At 47.9% G+C, this 20,695-nt stretch overlaps 8 protein-coding genes across 8 annotated transcripts; 5 read left to right on the forward strand and 3 right to left on the reverse strand.

Annotated features, from left to right (window-relative positions):
- Positions 1-1,497: 1,497 nt before the first annotated feature.
- N7520_009874 (arrestin family protein) lies at positions 1,498-3,998 on the forward strand (the record flags this gene model as incomplete). Its single annotated transcript, XM_057143808.1, has 3 exons — positions 1,498-2,134; positions 2,202-3,268; positions 3,324-3,998. The coding sequence occupies 3 exons, from the start codon at positions 1,498-1,500 to the stop codon at positions 3,996-3,998; spliced, it is 2,379 nt and encodes a 792-aa protein (XP_056993096.1).
- A 722-nt stretch (positions 3,999-4,720) lies between these two features.
- N7520_009875 (uncharacterized protein) lies at positions 4,721-5,636 on the forward strand (the record flags this gene model as incomplete). The annotated part of the gene is made up of 3 exons (XM_057143809.1): positions 4,721-4,834; positions 4,973-5,515; positions 5,601-5,636. 3 exons carry the CDS (start codon positions 4,721-4,723, stop codon positions 5,634-5,636), a joined length of 693 nt encoding a protein of 230 aa, XP_056993097.1.
- A 1,056-nt stretch (positions 5,637-6,692) lies between these two features.
- N7520_009876 (uncharacterized protein) lies at positions 6,693-7,226 on the forward strand (the record flags this gene model as incomplete). Its single annotated transcript, XM_057143810.1, has 1 exon — positions 6,693-7,226. The coding sequence occupies one exon, from the start codon at positions 6,693-6,695 to the stop codon at positions 7,224-7,226; it is 534 nt and encodes a 177-aa protein (XP_056993098.1).
- A 6,049-nt stretch (positions 7,227-13,275) lies between these two features.
- On the forward strand, positions 13,276-14,391 carry N7520_009877 (chitin synthase export chaperone; the record flags this gene model as incomplete). Its single annotated transcript, XM_057143811.1, has 3 exons — positions 13,276-13,519; positions 13,569-14,146; positions 14,194-14,391. The coding sequence occupies 3 exons, from the start codon at positions 13,276-13,278 to the stop codon at positions 14,389-14,391; spliced, it is 1,020 nt and encodes a 339-aa protein (XP_056993099.1).
- Positions 14,392-15,409: 1,018 nt separating this feature from the next.
- On the reverse strand, positions 15,410-16,892 carry N7520_009878 (uncharacterized protein; the record flags this gene model as incomplete). The annotated part of the gene is made up of 3 exons (XM_057143812.1): positions 15,410-16,523; positions 16,592-16,740; positions 16,851-16,892. The coding sequence occupies 3 exons, from the start codon at positions 16,890-16,892 to the stop codon at positions 15,410-15,412; spliced, it is 1,305 nt and encodes a 434-aa protein (XP_056993100.1).
- A 444-nt stretch (positions 16,893-17,336) lies between these two features.
- N7520_009879 (acyl-CoA thioesterase) lies at positions 17,337-18,498 on the reverse strand (the record flags this gene model as incomplete). The annotated part of the gene is made up of 2 exons (XM_057143813.1): positions 17,337-18,185; positions 18,241-18,498. 2 exons carry the CDS (start codon positions 18,496-18,498, stop codon positions 17,337-17,339), a joined length of 1,107 nt encoding a protein of 368 aa, XP_056993101.1.
- Positions 18,499-19,068: 570 nt separating this feature from the next.
- On the reverse strand, positions 19,069-19,586 carry N7520_009880 (mitochondrial 37S ribosomal protein bS6m; the record flags this gene model as incomplete). Its single annotated transcript, XM_057143814.1, has 3 exons — positions 19,069-19,396; positions 19,462-19,493; positions 19,563-19,586. The coding sequence occupies 3 exons, from the start codon at positions 19,584-19,586 to the stop codon at positions 19,069-19,071; spliced, it is 384 nt and encodes a 127-aa protein (XP_056993102.1).
- A 250-nt stretch (positions 19,587-19,836) lies between these two features.
- Positions 19,837-20,578, forward strand: N7520_009881 (glycine decarboxylase subunit H; the record flags this gene model as incomplete). Its single annotated transcript, XM_057143815.1, has 3 exons — positions 19,837-19,972; positions 20,118-20,180; positions 20,259-20,578. 3 exons carry the CDS (start codon positions 19,837-19,839, stop codon positions 20,576-20,578), a joined length of 519 nt encoding a protein of 172 aa, XP_056993103.1.
- Positions 20,579-20,695: the final 117 nt, after the last annotated feature.

Here is a 20,695-nt window from a genome sequence, read left to right on the forward strand (position 1 = left end):
CCAGGGCTGAACACGCTATAAATGGATGAAATCAGGACAAAAACCCACGAGCTGGAGCACGGACGGGGTTTCTCTCCGGGAAGAAAACCAAGGATGGGGGATTTTTTTTTAAAAAATTAAACAACTCAACGTCAACGTCAGGTCTAGATCGTCCTATGAACGTGGATGCCGAGATGAGGGGACACGTTAAATTATTCTGGGTCTCTTGGCTCTGATGAGGTCATCGCCAACTGTCAGGGCACGGACCTGGTAGCCTCAAGGTGTATTCGTGTGTCGCGAGACCGCGTGCATAGCTCAAGCGGGGGACGGGATGCAATGATTGTCTCCTAATATCATGGTCTGACAAGTGCGGTCTGGAGAGGTTGTTACTTCCAGCCATTCACCGCTCTCTGTAAACTGTGAAAATTAGGGCCAGTTCGCCGGAAAAGTCATTTGTATATGATGCAGAGAAATTTTCGGTGTGACGACCCTCACATGCGACTCAAAAGTCCCGATGAAAGTGTCCCCGCATCCGAGTTGCCGACTTTCCTGAAGCCTAAAGGACCTGGGCAGGTGCCGGGTTAACCGTATGATCGTACTATATGGAATCATGTCCTTATCTTTGGTTTATTCTACTCCGTGCCGTGAATTCGAAAGTTCATCCGTTTATCCGTTTAGAGTTCTAGATCATTGAAAGTCTAGAATTTACTTAATACAGCAAATGAAAACTTATAAATTGACGAATGCTTTTGCCTAGATAGGATGGTTAGTAAGCCTGACCGGATCGCCGGATCTCAAAACCCCCAAATTGTCGATATCATGTCATCATCGATCGGGTTTAAACACCTTCGGATCTGGAATCTTTCTTCCGCTAGACCATATGATTGATATTCTATAAAATCAAGCTCTGCCTATATATGACCTGGCACATATGCATGTTTCAATGTAAGATCAACAAACCCACTGAGCGCCAAAAAAAGAAGCCACCAAAAGTCTGGTAAAACAAGGCCAAGGAAGTGCCTAAGAGGAACCACAATTCGGCCGATCCACTGGCCAATCGAAACCACTGATTTCGGGATCTGCAAGGCGATGATCACTTGAGAGGGAGGATCCGTGTTATGAAGTCAGCACCCCGAGGAATTCCTTCTTCCTGCAAAAGATCAGTTTACTCCTTGCATTTTCAGTTGATCCCATTGCAGGGGGTGTACAAGGGATTTTTTTTGGACATAACAACCGGTCTCACAAAGATTAAAGCTCTGAGGTAAGTAAATTCTTGTGTAGCCTTGTCATTCTTTAGAATTTACTCGCCTTCTGGTGAGCCCTGAAGAGTCTGGACTGGCATTCTTGATCGGCCTTTTTGTCCCTGTCACTTTTCCCGATCTTTTTTTTATCTTTTTTAAAAAAAAGGATAGAAAAAAGCAAAAGCAGAAAGCAAAAGCAAAAAAGCCAGGAAAAAGAATCTATAAGGACAAGGCTCAACACAACATTTCTTGTATGCGATGAAGGCGTGGAACAATAATGGCTCACTTTATCCCCGCGCAGATTCCCTTACAATTGGGCGAGGTTTCCCCGCTTCCCTTATCGATCCCCAACCTCATACGAACCCGATCAGCACGACGCTCGAGTCTCAACGCCGTCGAAGAACAATTCCCTAAACAATCTCGTCGCGGCTCCATCCTAAGAAAGCTGGCGGGCCCACGTGAGAACGCGAAGCGATTCCTTCGCCTACGGTCATCCGGACTATCGGCTCCCGCACCCCCGCAACCAAACCCCCCACGCCGTCGTACCCGGCCTGTTTCCGAGATCATCATCTCTCCACGAGTTGCTACAATCCTGCCTGACGAGGACCAAATCTTAGACATGGCAGACGTGTTGCCCCGGGCTGTGGCTGATCAGCCCATCGCCGTTCCCGAGTTATTTACTCCGTTTCCTCCGCTGCGCAATGAGAAGATCATTGCGACAGGGAGTGGATTGACTTTGGGTATTGCGCTTACGGAGCCCGTTTTGTATCTACAAGGCTACGATCAGCATGATCCCAGTTCTAAGAAATCGGCTATTTTGCGAGGTCAAATACATCTCAAGGTGACTAAATGTGTCAAAATCAAGAAGATCTCCATCTGTTTTAGGGGCCATGCGCAAACAGATTGGCCAGATGGTATGTCTTACAGTATTTCGAGGGCTCCGAAGCCAGAGCAAGACAGCATTCAGCTAACATCCTCCAGGGATCCCTCCGAAGAAGATTCATTTCCACGATAAGAAGGACCTCTTTACCCACGGCGTCGTGTATTTCAATCACGGTGATACCGCACTCATGCAAAACGACTACGGGGCGCACTTTTACCAGCATGCTAAACCCGTCTCACCCGTACCCGGAAAGGACGCCGTGACTGCCACAAGTCGAGAGCTCTTCTCTAAGAGTGGCTCAACCAACTCACTTGGTCCCGCAATCTCCCGAGATCCCAGACGTCTTCCTTTACCAACCGCTCGTGGTCACTCCCGAAGCTTCAGCAGAAACGAACCGCCAACCAGCTCCCAGGCACAACCGCAGCGCAATTACCGGATGTTTCCCGTAGGTGATTATCTATACAGCTTTGAGTTCCCAATCGATGGCTCATTGCCCGAAACCATCAAAACGGATCTTGGCTCTGTCAGATACGATCTGGAAGCTATCGTGGAACGATCAGGCGCTTTCCGGCCAAATTTGCTTGGCACGATGGAAATCCCCGTGATTCGCACTCCCGCCGAGGGTTCTTTGGAACAGGTCGAACCGATTGCGATCTCACGAAATTGGGAGGATCAACTACATTACGACATTGTCATATCCGGGAAATCCTTCCCTCTCGGTTCTCAGATTCCGATTGCATTCAAACTTACTCCGCTCGCGAAGGTCGAATGCCATCGCATCAAAGTGTACGTTACAGAAAATATTCAGCATTGGACCGCGGACAAGAGCGTGCATCGTTTGCAGCCCGCTAAAAAGGTGCTTCTTTTCGAGAAACGAGCCGAGTCGGCCAGTACGAGTACTTATCCCGGAAGCTCTATGCGAATCACTGCAGGCGGTGGTATCGATTGGGACCATCGCGCTGCTGCAGCGCGCGGAGATGAGGTTGTTGATCGGGCTCGGACGAACTTGCTCGGAAATTTGGCAAATGATTCCGGGGTTGGTCCCACGGAGATGGAATTCAGTGTTCAACTCCCGAGCTGCCATGAGATGAAGGGCCGGGACGAGGGGCAGCGCTTGCACTTTGACACTACTTATGAAAACATCCAGATCAACCATTGGATCAAGGTAAATACCATCACATGTGTAATTCTCGTTTTCAGCTGATACTCATCTTTGTCAGATCGTGCTTCGTCTTTCCAAGATTGACGAGAGGGACCCGTCGAAACGAAGACACTTTGAAATTTCCATTGACTCTCCGTTCCACATTCTCTCCTGTAAGGCGACACAGGCAAACATTTACCTCCCCGCCTACTCAAGACCGGCAACCGACCCAGATCCACCGGCTCAGGAGCACGAGTGTGGCTGTCCCGGGGCGCCCTTGGCCGCGCGGGAATACTCCCTCGCGCAATCGAACTCTGATCGGGAAGACAGCACATCAAATCTGAGTCGTCAGGATTCGACGACCGGCCGTGCCGTCTCGCGAAGCTTCACGAATGGATCTGGAGGCTTGGCACGTCCACCGCAAGCTCACCTAGCGCACGATGCCCCCGGGCGAGATATCCCTCGCCCAATGCATCTCCTTCGAACACCATCCTTCGCTCCACCTGCCTTTGAAGATGTTCCTCCTCCCCCTCCGCTCATCACACCGCCCCCAGAATATACCACCATTGTTGGCAATGGCGACCGAGAGGCCGTGTTAGAGGATTATTTCTCTCGACTTTCCTTCTATGAAGAAGGTGATGATGACCGGGGTCTCGGACGGGTGGATGTCCCCCTGACCCCGGGAGGCCGTGTCAACCGTAGTATGGATGTACCACGTGAATGGGTACGCTTGGATGACTTTACTGCTTCATGAGTTTTGAATAGCCGTTACGTCTCACGATATCTGAGCCATGAATTTACGATATTGTTCATATCGAAACTGGTGTATGGGGGGCAACTTGGATATATGTTTCCGCTGGGTTTATTTCCTTCGATTTTTTTGATAGGGTCTGCAATCTGCTAAAGGCTGCTATGTTCATATCTGGGGCACAAGGCGTGTAAGGTTTTTCTTCTCTGGGAGGTTACAAATGGTTCCTGCATACAAAATGTGTATATGCAAAACAACTGTGCAATGTATGAACAAAATGACTTCAGCATCCTGTAATCAGGAACAGATAAGAGATAAGCCCGCTAGTACCTTCTTTCCCCGGTTTAGTCTCCACAGTCCAAGCGGGGGACTTGAACTTGGGGAGATTCTCCTCTTCCTTTGCGTGACAGTTAATTTGAGCCTCACTGTGCTTTCATAATCCTTCAGATCCCTGTCACTGTCACCACTGTCCGTTCCAAGTTCTTAATACCCACACTCGTGTGCCTTCACCCTTATCTCCAGTGAAGATGGCCTTTGCTAACGTGGTTATCAGCTCCCAATTACCATCTACCACCAATAGTGGCCGAAGCTCGCTCCACCCGACAAGGGTCAGACAATTGCGATCAACGCTATCCATCTGCGTCAAGATCGACTCCACTCTGTAACGAGGGTCACTCTTCTACGACAGGACATTGCCCTCTCTTTCCATCTACATCCAGCACACCAAGATGGCCATCAAAGTCCTCCCCTTGACCGAAGCCGACATCCCAGGCGCAATCCAGGTGATCCAGCGCGCTTTCGCCAACGATCCATATTTCAAGTGGGTATTCGACGAATCCACCGTACGTGCTATCTACACCACGCTTCCTTTCCAGGCCAATCCACTTCCCCCATAACACCTCCATAAAAATATGAACCTCTCACTGATACTCTCTTCCTCACGGTCTGCCGACGCAGCCTGACGGGAAATCAATCCACAGTTCAACAAGCAAAGAAACCACCACTCCCTCTCCGCGCGCTGTCAATGGGGCATAAATAATGCAATTTTCCAAGTTGCCAAAGAAATTACATCCACTGAAGACTTTACCCCATCCCCCGTCCTCGGCGTCTCCTGCTGGTTAGCACCACACCCGCCCGCACAACCAGAGAGCTGGTACTCCTGGTATCAAGGCTGGATACTATCAGCCAACCAGCTTCTCAATAACATACGGTTCCTTGGTCGTGGGGGTTTGCGCACGAACAGGTACTGGATCTGGAAGGAGCAGCAGCAGAAAGCGCACGATGAGATATGGGATGATCCGCGAGGGTATTATTTTTGTAACATCGTTGCTGTGAGTCCCGAGGCGCAGGGAAGGGGCGTGGGGAGATTGTTATTTGAGGCTGTTACAAAGAGGGCGGATGAGGAGGGAGTCAAGTGTTATCTGGAGAGTTCGAAGAGTGTGCCTAATGTGCAGATTTATGAGAGGATGGGGTTTGAGATGAGTAGAACTATGGAGTGTCGTGATGGAGGGGATGTCTGCATGGTTCGTTTTCTCTTTCCCTCCTCTTTCCCCCTCGACTTACCCTTGCCCTATTGTGTATGAGGTCTCCAAGCTAATCTGCTTATAGTTGTACTGCATGACCCGCAACCCGAAAATGAAGTAACGTTCATATCCGACAGCAGTTGAGTTCATTTCGGTTCAATTCAGCTCCGTCCGAATCCATCAATCGACTCGACTCGAATCTTATTCTTATCAGACATGCATACTCAGGACCCCCTTCAACAATACATAGTACAATCCAAACCTAGTTTCAAACTTTCAGCGATCATCGGATAGAAGCATATTCTAATCTCAGAGTCAGCTCGATTGATAATCCGTCCTAACGCTCAGGCCCATCATATGCAGGATCCCCGGGGCTACTATCTAGACCCACAAACGGACGGAGTCTGCCGCGATCTAAACTCTATTACAGAGACCCGGGGCTATGGTGCTGGCCTCTTTTGCGAGTTTGCAAATGATATGTCATGAAGTATTTGCTTTGCTTTAGGGAGGCTGCATGTTATCGGTGAGTTTAACTGTTGAGTTTAGACCGTTGGTATCTGTCGTTAAGCGAGCCTCTATCTGATCCCGGGGTTTCAGTGTTCCCCGGAGTTTCAGGTTTATGCATGGTTGGGTTTTAGAGAATCGCTGGGAGATTTCTAGCCCGATGATCGTGCATGGATTCAAGTCAGATAGGCACCACCTACGTTTAATGATGTTTCTGTAGCCTATTTCTAAACCGCTATATGCTCTGATATCTACTCTTTCGGATGCCATATGTACCATAGAAGTATGTTGACGGTAGAGGTATCGGAGACTAAACTTTATAGGAAAATACTTCAAGAATCGAGGCCGACTTTCCAGGTCTGCATAGGGTAAAGGAGTGTGTATTCACAAATACCAAATTTTAATGTCGACTTCGGGATGCTTCGGCAGTGTTCCTGTCTATTTGCAACGAGGCCGCAGCCGTGACCTTTGGGGTCATGACAAAGGGGTGTTTGGGGAGACCCTACATACAAACGTTCAGGGAAATTCCAATCATAGCCAACCTAGTACATTCACTGTTCATCAGTGTCACTCAGCGACTTATAAACCCACCTCTTGTCTGTCCGGTTTGTTGATAGTCCAGTTCTGTCTTACCTCCAGACCTACGTTATTCATGAACGGATTAAACCCAATAATGTTGGCTCCTCACCGACATCGTGGCCGTGGGATGCTGGCAATCCTCCGATCATATCTCGGCAAACGCCACAACCCAGAGACGCGTCAAGATGCGACATTTCAGGACGCAGAGATCAACATGAATGACACAGAAGACAATGATCACGACACGCACCTGATTGTCAACCAGCTGGCAGCATTAGCCACCACTGTCAGTCAAGCAACAAACTCGCCATCATCAATCCAATCCTCCTCTACACAGAAACCCCCGAGCGGCAGGGAAGATAAAGATAAAGATCAAGACCAAGACCAAGAAGAATCCTTCCACTACCTCCGAAGCCTCATCACAATCTCAGAACCAACATCCACCCAAACCCTCCACGTCCCAACCCTCCGTCGCAAGAGAGCATCCTCAAGACTTAGCCTCCGCCTCGACATACCCCTCCCCTTCATACCAAATGCAGTCCACAAACCAAACCCATCTCCTCGATACACCACCCTCCCACCAGCCTACACATACAGACCCTCCATTCGCCCAGAGGTCCGCTTCTAAGATAGCCCGACTCCAATTAGATCAAACAGATCACCCCATCACGTTCCTCATTCAACAGAGCCGAAGGAAGGTATTTAAAAGTGAAATTAATGTACAATACATACAATTACTTACTTACCACTCCGTTCTTACAATGTCAATCCCTATGACGGAATGAATTCAGCCGAACCGATGGAAATGAATTCAACCAGACTGAACTGAACTAATGCAAATCTATCAATGACCTCACTTTACACAGTACGTGTATATCCGAAACGAATACCCTGTATGGCCCCTGTCGACGATCATGAGGTATGCCCGATGGAGAAGGATCGTCGGGTGCGTTTCAGGGCCGAATCCTTACAAATGACGTTTTTCAACGTGGATGGATATGCATATTTTACTCATGCCGTGACGGATCTGCGTTTCTGTCTGTGTCGACTCTAATTAAATTGTATTCCACTTCGTTTTTTTCGACGTGGTTTGGTTTTTACTCCACTTTTCTTTTGCCTAAAGTCCACCGGTTGATCATCGGGTAGCTAAGATATTCCCAGGACTCCATCAAGACCCATTTAAGTAGGTTTCGGCTCGGGCTTTAAGACATTCATTTGCATTTCACATAAGTATGGAGCAGTTGAGAGATTCCTGAGGTCCCACATGGATTCGGAGATAGGCCGAGTTTGAGTGGAGAGAAGTGGACAAGTGGCCATTAAACATTGAAGTAACATGAGACTAAAGAGACTATGACGACTGATGCGTCCGTGCTGGTCATTCCCGCTCGGCTAGTCCCGAGAATGGCAAAGTCACTGTATTGGTTGTTCATGATGATCCACTCCTTCATTTTAACCTTGTACTGCGAATGCGACTGAACTTGGCAAGTTATATATACGTTCCAAGGTAATTGTGTCTGTATCATTGAAAAGAGACTCTTTTGGGAGGTGGATAACGGCAATAATTTCGGTACTTCAGCTGCGAAGCTCACGGACGGAATAATGATGATTAGCCGGGTGGATCGAATTAAGCCGACCGATGTTGCCTAAAGTCTTTCATCACGCGGGAGACAGAGCTTATTGGCTCGGGATGCCGGGTCAGTTGCTTGTTTGATAATATCGATCCATCCAAAGTAGCCAGCGAAAAGAGAATAAGTTGAGAACCTCATGCAGGCTGGTTTGGGAAAGCCTCCGAGGATGTACTCATATGAGCTTCGGATCAATTGTGCATATGAAAGCGGGTCTGGCAAAAGTACCTCAAGGAATTACTTTAGCCGAACATTGGCCTGGTTCTTGATTGATAAGAAACGACTGGAGGTCTTGAAGGCTACGTATAATGCTTAAATTCGAGGAATGGGTAAGCGGGGACATTATGGCGGTTTCATTGGCTTGAGAGAAACCGTTGAGCTTGGATAGCTTCTTATAGCCACCGAATGGTCTAGACTGACCAAGAACCCTTGCAGAAGAGCACTACTAGCTTTTGTCAATGGCTTATCATTTGGAATCGGGAGGTCCGTGTCCGTTGAGCACCAGCCTCGTAAACGGTGGAATGCGCCACAATATGAGCACGACATCTAGACGGGCGAAGAATGTTCATCCGTTCCTGTTGCATATACATTCTAGACCTTCACATGCATTCCCGAATGATAATTACCCAATGCAGCTTCTAGCATTTGCCATGTTCTTCACGGAATAGAAAAGTCTTAACTGAATGCTGATACCTAGGTTGGGGAAATCGTTCAACCCCGGGTGGGGGATTGACCTAAATCTAGAGAACTATTACTTTACTCGTTCCCTGGACCCAATGAATGTCCGCCTTGGAATGAAATTCATTTCCCCACCTCCCGCAGCCAACCATAAGGCTTGACTGGAGATTAACTGATTTCATTCCTCCGTTTGATAGACCCGCGCCATGACCCTGACGCTGCGTGTGCCTACATGGTGAGGCATATGCGTCCTAGCGGGATAAGAGATACTCAAAATCTGTACTCCGTTTATTCCCCGATACTTGTGAACACACTACACAGTCCCACGCTGGTATCGAGAGAAAATTTAGTGTTCCAAACATTGACTATGTAGATCCCGAAATACGGAATTCTAGAACCCACGGGATTTCCATACCTTCCCATATTTGCCCCCCTTTCCATGTTTTTACCGCTATCTGTTACCCGGGATCCGCAATCCACAAGCGCTCACCCGAGCCCTAACCTAAGACTAGTCTTGGAAGAGCCCTGATTCATATTGCATCATGACTTTCACAATCCCTGCTACAAGTACCTTGGTATTTGCCGTTCCCGGTCAGGGTACCGGGAATCCCCCTTATCCACTATATTCACCAAGGTCTCTTCCCTCAGCCACAGTAGTTCCATCACATGAAACTGCAAAAGACCAACCATATAAGACGGAATGCTCCACTTCTGGTATGGCTACAACCCGCTCCTCTGCTCCGTAAAGGTTTGGAGATTGCGTGGAACTGCAGAGACCAAGGCTGAACCATCCTGTTTTTGGAATAGTGCTTAACGGCAGTTTTAATTTGATTTGGTTAGGAGTGTCTAAGATTCTTGAATGGTAGCCTAAAGGAGCCGGGGACATGTACAATAATAACCCTAGTCTCCCCTTCCCCTCCCACACCTCCACAATTACAAAAAGAAAAAGAAAAAAAAGCACGGACTCGATCGGAAACAAGCCCCTTATTTCCTTGGCAAATGTCAAGTAACATGAGAGTGAGTATATTCGGCCGGGCTGGGACCCCTTCCCATAATTACCATTACCACTCCGCCCCCTGAGCCCAGAAGATCCCAAGAATTACGGATTTCGGACTCCGTAAAGTCCTTTGATTTCGGCTTTCTTGGCCTATCATGTGATTCAATTCGATTTCTCTTTCCCTTTGCAATAGTATCCCAAGACCCTTGATCGGATAAATCATTGGACAGAACAAAACATGATCATCATATCATACACGGTATACCCGAGCCGAGTGCGTCACGCAACCTTGGCTCTTTTAAATGGCAAAAGCAAAAAGCAAAACGCATAAAGCAAATTCCATCAATCCCAAAAATCCCAAAAATCAGTCCCAGTCTACCATAGCACCGATATAGGTCCAAGGCCTTTCAGATCCATGTTTCCTCGCCCTTGACGCCTACGTGGACGAAAAGTATATCCCGTAAAATAAAGTAACAAACAGCCCAATCGCTCACACACGCTCAAAAACGGAAACAGAGACGACGAAAAACAAGAAAAAGAAAAAAAAAATTCCTCCATAACAATTGAATACTGCCGGAGTATTGTCGTGCCCTCAGGGCAAAGTTCGAAGTTTAAAAATCGGAACAGGGCCTCGAGCCCTTGGAGGATGAGAGAAGTTCATGTCGATCAGGACTGCCGGTCCCTTTGATTTCAAGTGGTTCGGTTCAGGTAGTTCGGGAGAGTGGCGAGTTAAGGGTTTCAAGGTTCCAAATTTCAAGGTTTTTGTTGGTAAAGAAGTCAAGTCGGTTGGGGCCGAGTCGACAGTGGTTTTCGGAGGATAAGATAAGGCCGATTCTTGGAGGAATCAATGCAAACCCAGTATTTCCAATTGAAAATTGAAATCGATTTCACCGTCCAAGGCTGCTGCAGAGTAGACATTTGCCTACTACGATTATCCATCGGTCGTGTGGTCCGTCTGTACAGTGATATTCGTCCTGGCCGTCCATGTCGGTACGGATGAAGTGCACGTTGGGTTGGGTGCAAGAGCTATAGATGTAGTAATTTTTGAAATAGCTGCACATTTTGGTCCCATCGAAGGTGCTGCAGAGGGAGGAGGATCAGGTAAACATTCAGACATGATCTTAGAAAAAGGGAATGGGGATGGAAAGAAAAAAAAGAAAAAGGAAAAAAGATATTAACAATAGACTTGAATTTTTCCTACTCCACATAATTGATACCTGATGGTGTTGGTACGGAGCAAGTATCTACAGTAGGTAATTCTGCAGGTTTTTGTTCCCCACTAGGGGGGTAAAATACAAATCCTTGTCAAGAAGCGGGTCCTGCATGAGTAGCTTTGATCTCTGTAGTCCTTCGGAAATGTGGACTATCAAGGATTTGCCCTTCCCCTTTTCCGGCGAGACCACGGCATAGTACACGGGTAATGGGAGATCGACACGGTTCCTCGCAGCCGTTGATGCTTCTTCCATACGCACGTGGCGTTAGTCAGGATCTTCATGCATCTCAAATACATGAGACGTGGTCATCTTATCATCTGGTATAAATATAATGTGGAAGGGTTTTGAAGCGACAGGTTATTAACTACCTTGCTACAATTGTTCATTCAGAGGGGGAAAAAAATTACAAGTCAGGCGAGCATGGTCAGTCAAATCTTTCTAAAACATCCGGTGACATTGGCTGTAACAATGTTCATCCGGAGGTTAGGCAACCTTTGATTCGAAACTGGGGGTCACGATACGTTGGGCATTCGGGACGAGGGAATGGGATCCATCAAGCCGATGGCAATGAGAAAAATTATCACCGAAAAAAAAATTAAAAAAATCAATAATGGAGCTTCGACCTCAGCCGCCGTCCCACTTCTAACCCCTGTCAATTGTATGACTTTTGACTGATTGGTGCCTAGATTGAACAACTTATCATAGCATTGAGAGGGAAAGAAATGAATAGTCATGGGAGAGAACATAAGGGGGAAAGTACAATGGAAAAAGAAACACACTTGTACAGAATAGGGAACCGTTCTGGGTAAGAGATTGACAAATCAGGGTCGTTCAGGGTAGTAACGATGATGGCAGCAGACTAAGACTAAAATCTCGGAGAGCTCGTCTCCGATCTCTTGCGCCATGTGCCATGTTTGTGCCGCGTTGACGACTCCATCAAAACTCCACGAATCAAAAAACAAGGTTTGACGTCTGCTCGGCACTCTCCAGATCAAATTAAAGGCTCTAGCAATAATTTTCCCCACCAAAGCACGCTAGTGCGAGCGGAGGGGTTGGATCCCTGTGTTGTCATCGTTCGAGACAATGGTCACTCGGCCGTTTTAAATCGCCGTTGATCCACCATGATGGATTCTATCATCGGCATTTGCAAAAGGCTCCGAGGCCCAGTCATTGGTTGGGATTGAATATGTGCAGAGTTGCGTTTGCGTTACTTGGGCTCATCAAGGGGTATCCTAGCTGATTGAATGGTGGTACGCAGGGGGTCTCTTCGTAGACAAATTGATATAGCGACAGAGCCATGAGGACTACAGAGCTCGGCAAGAGACAAAGGAGAAATGAGAGATGGTGCGACGACTGTGACGTCTTGCAAGTGGCCCTCTATCCACATGCCGATTTGATTTCTCCTTTTTTTCTGTCCGTTTCCAGAACAAAGTACACGGGCCACGGGCCCATTTCCTCGTGAGTGTGGCTGGCTGCTAGGTTCCAATGGCGCGCTCCGGGGCGATACGGAGCGCCGCTCTGGTCCCCCAGTCCCAAGTTTATCGGGTTGTGGATCCTTAAGAAGAGATAGTTCTCCAGTAGCTTGCCGTGGTCTCCGCCTCGGGTAAAGCTCCAGAAAATCGCTTTCGGAAGAGGGAAGAGGGGTTTGTGCATGCCGGGCACCGAGGCCCATGTATTCCGAGGTTTCTGAAGGTTAGTGCATTAGCATCCTGCAATCGATATACATTTGTGGAGTCACTAAAATCACTTGTACTTTGTGTCAAAAGGTAAAATCATCGGCTCAATTTCGGGTCCGATCTCATACCACGTGATATGAGCCAAAGATGTGTTACTGGGGAAGTTCACGCTAAACTTCTTTGGGAGGTTTCCAAATCAGATCCCGTGACTGCCCCCCTCGCTTGAATTAGCAACAATTGAAAGACAAACTTCTTGGCTTGGAAAACCTCTCACTGTCGACACCTATTCACTCGTTTGCCATCACGGTTTAAGGTTGGTCAACCGAAGCTGGGGAGATCGTAAAAAAAGAGGCGGTTGAGTCTTCAGGTCGTCACCCTTGCACTCCACTGTGTCCACTTCGTTGTTGTGGAGACCAGTTTACTGGTGACCGCTCACCACAACAGGTAACCCACTGTTTACTGTCCCACTAGACAACCACCAGTCATCATGGGATTCGGGGATTTCAACTCGATATGCGAAAAGACGCCTATGCCACTATGCCTCCTTGTAGGCCCAGAATCTACGATCACCGGGTCCGGGTCGAGGGGCATAGTATCGAACTGCTATGCCCGAAATATCGAGGTCGCCAACACGATGATCTTTGAAGGCGCTGCCTCGTTCATGCATATCATTGCTCTCTCGATGACCGTCATCATGATTTTACACATTCGATCCAAGTTCACCGCTGTCGGTTCGTATGATCTTCCTACCAGTGATATACGTTACTCATCCCTGAACAGGCCGTAAGGAGATCCTCACCTTCTTCTATCTATATCTAGCTCTCACAATCTTCTCCCTTATCATTGACGCGGGCGTTGTCCCACCAAGGAGCGGACCATTCCCGTACTTCGTGTCCATCCAAAATGGATTAGTGTCCGCCCTATGCACTTGCTTACTGGTCAACGGATTCGTCGGGTTCCAACTATATGAGGATGGCACTTCATTATCTGTATGGCTAATCCGGATTCCGTCCGCAGTCATGTTTGCCATCACATTCGTCATTTCCCTGCTGACCTTCAAGTCATGGGGAGGAAGTGGTTTGGGGCCCGAGAACACAGTCGGTCTTTTCGTGGTGCTCTACATCCTCAACGCCATCTGTATCGCAATCTACATTGTCATGCAACTACTATTGGTGGTGAACACGCTGAACGACCGCTGGCCTCTCGGACATATCTGCTTTGGTGTGGCAGTCTTGATCATTGGTCAGGTGCTTCTTTATGCTTTCAGTGATCTCATCTGCAACAACGTCCAGCATTATCTGGATGGTCTATTTTTTGCAACTTTCTGCAACTTGCTCGCGGTGATGATGGTCTACAAGGTCAGCAGATTATATAAATTCGTGTGGATGAAACTAACTGGTCATAGTTCTGGGATTCGATTACTACAGAAGATTTGGAATTCTCCGTCGGTGTCAAAGCCAATACCTGGGAAGTCAAGGAGCTCCTGACAGAAGAAGACCGGCGTCAAACCGTTTACCAAGACACCAATTCTGAATATGGGGGTAGCATGCGTGCAAGTGGACATCACCATCACCGCACGTCGCATTACGGTCACCGCAACTAGTCGTTCTTTTCGTTTCCATACGATAAGCACTTTACGAAATCTTCATTTTTTTTTCATGTTACTGGAAGTCATTCCTTGTATTTAATCTAATTTTATGGTTACTAAGCATTCATTACCAGCATGGAGCAGATGTGGATTTTTGTCGGATAAATCAGGGCGACTTCATTTCATCATTTCCTTCTTTTCTCATCTGTTACTTATTTCTCAAACTTAATAATCATTTTAAACCTAATATGAAGCTTGGCATTTGACCCTTTTTCAATTTTATATCTAGATTAAATACAGGGGAAACTTCCATCACCCTGCTTAACGAGGCACCCAATCAGGCATGATATCCACGACGCTAGTTCCAAGCCACTCTAGAAATGAAACGAGAAAAATAATCATAGCTGTAGTTTCAAAAACTCAGCTGTTGTATCACGATACGAGAACTGAATCAGGAGTTATGAACATGCATAAATTGCCTTTGTGAGGGGCTATGAATATCTGATCAAAACCCATTGAAGATCTCAGGTACCAGATCCCAGCTTGGAATTCCGAACGCCAAGAATGCTTAAAGCGGACTACCTCCGGGCCGGCAGCACAGCCGCCTATCCCAGGCCGGTTTTTGTTCTCGGGGTTCTCTTGCCAATCAATGCTCTTTGATATCCACATGTATAGTCCAAGGAATCGACCCAAGAATGAGACAGAGGTTGAGATCGTCGCTGTCTTGCGTTTGACCTGGCCGTGTCTAGGTAAAACGCTCCTTTTTGGGATAAGCTTCGGTTTATTAGGTAGTGATACTGGGAAGAGTATTGATCCTGCGGAGTATGGTGAGACTTACCGGGCGTAATTTGAATCTCATAGGTTGGGTTTCTGATAGGACATGTTTGACCAAAAGTTTAAAAGTGGACACTGTCTATCAGGAAATGTCCGCGAGGAGCACGTCTTTCCATGGGTACCATAGATTTCTTAATAGTGTATGCATTTGTGGATTAATAATCATCCTCTGACTAGAACTTTTGTGATCGACGCCGTTTCATTCCACAACGACAACGTCATCGGCGTCCATGAAGTCATCGTCACCTTCGGGATTTTCTTGCTCTGTGGGATTGTTCTGTTCGGCCGGTGTGGTGGAGCTGTTATACCAGCCCACGTCAATCGAGGCCACCAAGGTCTTGCCAGCCTCGCTGAGCAGGTCAAAGTAAGCCGGGTTGTTCTTAGATATGAACATGCTGACATGGGCTTGAGTTTCGTCTGGGGCTTGATCATTGATGGTCTTGACCCACCGAAGCCCTGGGGTAGGACTTTGTTGGCCATTCTCAACCTCAGGTGGAAGGGTACAAAACGTGCGGAAATTTGAGCGAATAATTCTTTCACTGAAAAATTTCTTGCCTGGTTCCGGGGTTTGGACGAGAGACGACGCGCCTTTGCCGAGACACGTATAGAAGTTGACACACTTGATGCCTCGTTCGCCCTGCACAGTGGCCAAGCCTGCAATACGCTGACGCAGTTCCGAGGTTCTTGCTAGGCATCCCACAAACTCAAGATGAGACGATACCCAGTTGAAACCTGCGGACAAGTTCTGTCGGTTGGTGTATAAAGCAGCCGCACCCCCCGCAGCGACCGCCCCTGCGGCTCCGGCAAACATGGCATACCGACCCCATCGCTGCCAAGATGGAGTTGCAGCGGCATCAGTCGATGCTGGTAGGGCCTGGGGGGGTTCCTTTGCGGTAGCTGCATCTGCTCCTGTTGCTGTGTCGTTCTTTCCACCATATCCGAAGAGCCCAGCAACTTCGGAAAATGTATTGTAGGCAGTAGTAGCATTGCGAAAATGACCCTCTGCCCCGTAGGATACTACACCTGGAGCAATACCTAGGTATGGAGTATCAAAAGCGAGGACTCCTTGGATGTGAGGGAACATGAATGTACCAGGTTCCACAACAGGAGGCTGGTCATCTGGTTCAGGTGCCAACTGTGCATCTGATGTTGAGTTGTGATAAATGGGCTGCTCAGCTGCTAGCAATAGTAGTGTCTCCGCTGCAACGATGCCACCCATGGAATGCCCAACCAGGAAAACGTGGACCGATGGGTCAACAGTAGGTGACGCAGTATGGTTTGCAACCTCCAGATCAATCACGGTGTTCTGCAGCCTGCCATACGCAATCCATCAGTCTTGAATTCAAAAACATGAGAGATATCATGGTGCATGATCTCTTACCATTCTCGGAACCTTCCCACGCATTCTTTCAGATCGCCTTTGGTCTCATACTTGGGGTACACAGCCGTTGCGACCGTGACTGCAGGGAGTGCCTTGCTGACTAAAACCCGAAGATGCTCTGGAAAATGGGCGAAGGTGTCATCGCCACCCTAAATTTATTCAAAGGTCAGCATGAGCCTTGAAAAATTTTGGTATTTGTGCCGCAGAGCGCAGCAGTATGCGGGGAACTGAACACGCGGTGAAGTGGGGCGATGCATACCTTAAAGCCATGAATAAAGACCAAAAGTATGCTCTTATGCATTTTGAAAGAAGTATTGGCGGTCATGAAGCATCATGCAACTGTTGCTGGGACATAACCGCCTGGAGGAAACGCGCTAAGCACAGCGATGTGAAGCCCGACGATAGTGTAGGAAAGTGGATCTGGGGGCCGGATTACGTCACCGTCAATGAAATCCTATATCACGTGAAATCACCGATCTAGATCTATGTATTATAAGAACCATTGCAGGTTATACCACTACCTAGGTAGGTATTGAGTGCTGATAAATTTTTGATCGCATATAAGTTCAAGTCCTTTGACTATACACATGTTATTCTCGGAAGATAGAGTTGGTGTATATATATATATTTTCCCAAAGTTACCTCCTAGCATTTGATCGTGTCCCGCTTGTTATATATTAAAGGGTCTATGTTTATGTGTTGACATTTGGTTGATGTTCAAATATCCAACCTTGAAACTTTCATCTCATAACTTGCCCTTGGGTTGAGGTTTCCGCAATCGAAGCATGCTATCCTGCATCGAAGTCGCAACCAAAGTGCCATCTGGACCCCATAGGTGACTCTCGTGCACAGCTCTGTTCTCCGCCGACTGGGGTGTCCACCCCTCTTGAATAAACCACTTCATGTCTATGTTCGAATCTCCATTCTGAGAGACCGAATCCCAATCAATCATTCGCAATGCATCGCCATGACGATGAATAATCACCATCAAAGTGAGGCTGGACATAGCCGTCCAACGCTTGATACCCAAGGCGCGCGGAATCAGCAGAAGGGAGTTCCTGTCGCTAGAGTACATATGTGCACAAATATAGAGATTGTCATATTCTCCAGCTTGTTCTCTTTCTCTGATCTGTGCAAGTGTTGCGTTGGGATCAGCATCGGGTGATCCTTTGAGACGGTACTGTGACAATTGGCGGTATTTCTCCGGACTTGCTTTGACTTCCTTGCTTTGATTGAAATTCTGCATATCGGTCTTGCGAACATCCAGCCCAGGAAACTCTCGTTCGGTAATGTCGCCCTGTCGAAGGGCCTCGATCCACCAGTCTGCATCAATGCTAGGGCTGACAGATTGGTCTTCGGGCCGTTTAGCAGAAAGGCTATCTTGGTAACGTCCTTGAACTGCTGGTGGTTGATGATTGAAGGTTTTCTCCCCTTCATCACGCTTGAATGAGCACAGACACGAAAAGCAGATTCGGCCGTCTTGTCGGGCATCAACAGAGCGCGTGCAATACATGAATCCATCTCGGACATGGCGTACTGTATATGTGTACGGAATATCTAGCCGGCCACCGAGTATAAAGGACCCAGTCATATCCTACTTGAAATGTTAATTGCGACGTATACAGGTTAGACGGAGCTCGTGCACAAACATAAAGCACAAAACCCTTCTCAACTGTCTTCGATGCAGCATAGGCAGATTGGGCGTATGCATGCCCTCCAAATGCTCGGTCACCCTCCCCAGGAGGGTACGGGGCAGATAGAGATTGGAAATGTTCAATTTTCTCAGGTTCAGCGGAGTTGAGGTGAGGCTCCGCATCGTCCAGTCGCTTCAGTGCCATCAGCTCCACAAAGGTAAGCGGGGAAGGCAGGTACTTCGAGTCATTGTCTGCTGCATCGTGGGATGACATGGTTTATTGTACAGACAGATCGGAAATGAATGCATATAAACAATATCTGTCCGGTGCAGAAAGACGTAGTTTCAATGTGGATCACAACTCTCAGTTGGTTGGATAATGGATTCACCCGCGGCAAACCCCAGTTTACGCGATAAGCCGGATAAGCTCTAGTCCACAAGATAGGGAAGTGATGAAGACCAAAAGCGCAATTGAGTAGAGAGTACTCCGTAGAGACGCTATAGTCGTGAAGAGCGAACTAAGTACTCATTGAGTTCCCGAGAGTTGACATTTCAAAATTGGGAGACCTCGTTACCTCGGCAAACGTACTTGACACTGTTAGATCACGTGCCATAGTAGTTACCGACAGAAAGACTTTCTATAAATTTGAAAATTGAAAGCAATCGAAAGAAAAAGGTGATATCAGATTGTAATTTTGTACAAGATGCGCCAATCGTGCTGACAGTGCTGAGTAATGTCAAACCCCCCATGCTGGTAATGATACACATAAATAAGAAAAGATGAAGACCAATCGCCAAGCCCCAAATATCATCGCAACAGGATCATTGATACGATGTTTCCAGTTTAGGAGGAGTTTCTCAACGACATGGATTCGACGATGGTGCGTGTGCTGTTCCATGCGACCTTGCCTTCGACATCCTTGACCTCCGCGAGCTTGTCACCCAGCTTGACGACCGAGAAGTTGATCATACGCGGGTCCAGACCGAGGGTACGACGAATTGATGATTGGACAGGACCGGATGAGTCAAAACGCATAATGAAGTGGTGACCCTCGCTGTACCGAGCTTGGTGCTTGGTGGTGACCTTGGGGAGACGGAAAGTGCCCCAATTGGTGAAGCCTCGAACAACACCGCCGGAGCGGATGACTTGGGCACCGGCGTTACGGGCAATCCTATGAAGAACATTAGTTGACTGGTCGATGATGGAAAGCGCCGTATTGTCATTTGTAACACATACTCCCGAACCTCGCTGAGGCTGCCCGGGCGGACCTGTGGAAGAACACGCATTAGTCTGCAATTCCAATTTCCACATCTCGAAGAGTTTCCATCAATACATACAATGGCAATTAGCTCATACAACATGGCATCGAATGGTGGCGCAAAAATCCGATAAATAGTAGTAGGGGGAGAACGGATCCGAGTTTCTCCTTTGATCGCGTAAAATCCTATCGAAGTCATAATCCTTATCGGAAGGTCTTGGCAAAATGCGGGTTCCCTTATCAATGAACCAGAACTCCGCCGGGGAAGCAACCGCGCTTCTTTTCCTTCTTAAACTCTCTCCTCTTCCTTTCTTTCTTCTCTCCCCTCCAATCCTCTAATCACAACTTCCAAAATGGCCTCCATTGCTCGCGCTTTCCGTCCCTTTGCCTCCCGGGCCGTTGCCCAGAAGCCTTTGGCCTCCAGCTGCCGTGCTACACCTGCTTTCCGCTTCCCGCGGGGAACCCGGAGCTTCTCGCAGAGCCCTCTTGGTGAGTGAACATGTTCTCTCAAGCTGGTTTTAGAGTCACAAAAGGCCTTTGACATTGAAATTGGTCCCTATGTGGCCTCTCCGGAGCAAAACCAAGCTTTTTATTCAAACATATCACTGACGTAGCCATGAATTGGCATTGACAGCTCAGGTGAAGAAGTACACCGAGTCACACGAGTGGATTGAGCTGGCCGACGGCAGCAACACTGGTTAGTATTACTCCATTGTCATCTTTCAATGCTCCTCAAGTTCTAGGTGGTACGATTTACTAACCCGCCGATTTATAGCCAAGATCGGTATCACCAAGTACGCCGCCAACTCCCTCGGTGACGTCGTCTACGTTGAGCTTCCTGAGGAGGGCCTTGAGGTCTCCGCTGGTGAGCCCGTTGGTGCCGTCGAGTCCGTCAAGTCGGCTTCCGATGTTCTCTCTCCCGTTTCCGGCGTCGTCACCAAGGGTAACACCGTTCTTGAGGACAAGGCTAAGACCATCAACGAGGGCGCCGAGGCGGAGGGATGGATCGCCGAGATTGAGGTTAGCGATGTTGCTGAGCTTGAGGCTCTCCTGAGCGAGGAGGCCTACCTCGCTTCTCTTGATGGTGATCACTAGATCATGAGGTCATAGAGACAGATGTTGGAATTAGATGTACGGGCGGGTTGCCATGAAGAAACCCTCGATTTTATGTTTCCCTGTGATTTTATACTACTTATGTGTCCCAATGGAAAA

Source organism: Penicillium odoratum, assembly GCF_028828045.1.
Source record: "Penicillium odoratum strain IBT 22623 chromosome Unknown utg000006l_segment0_segment0, whole genome shotgun sequence".
Classification (NCBI taxonomy): Eukaryota; Fungi; Ascomycota; class Eurotiomycetes; order Eurotiales; family Aspergillaceae; genus Penicillium; species Penicillium odoratum.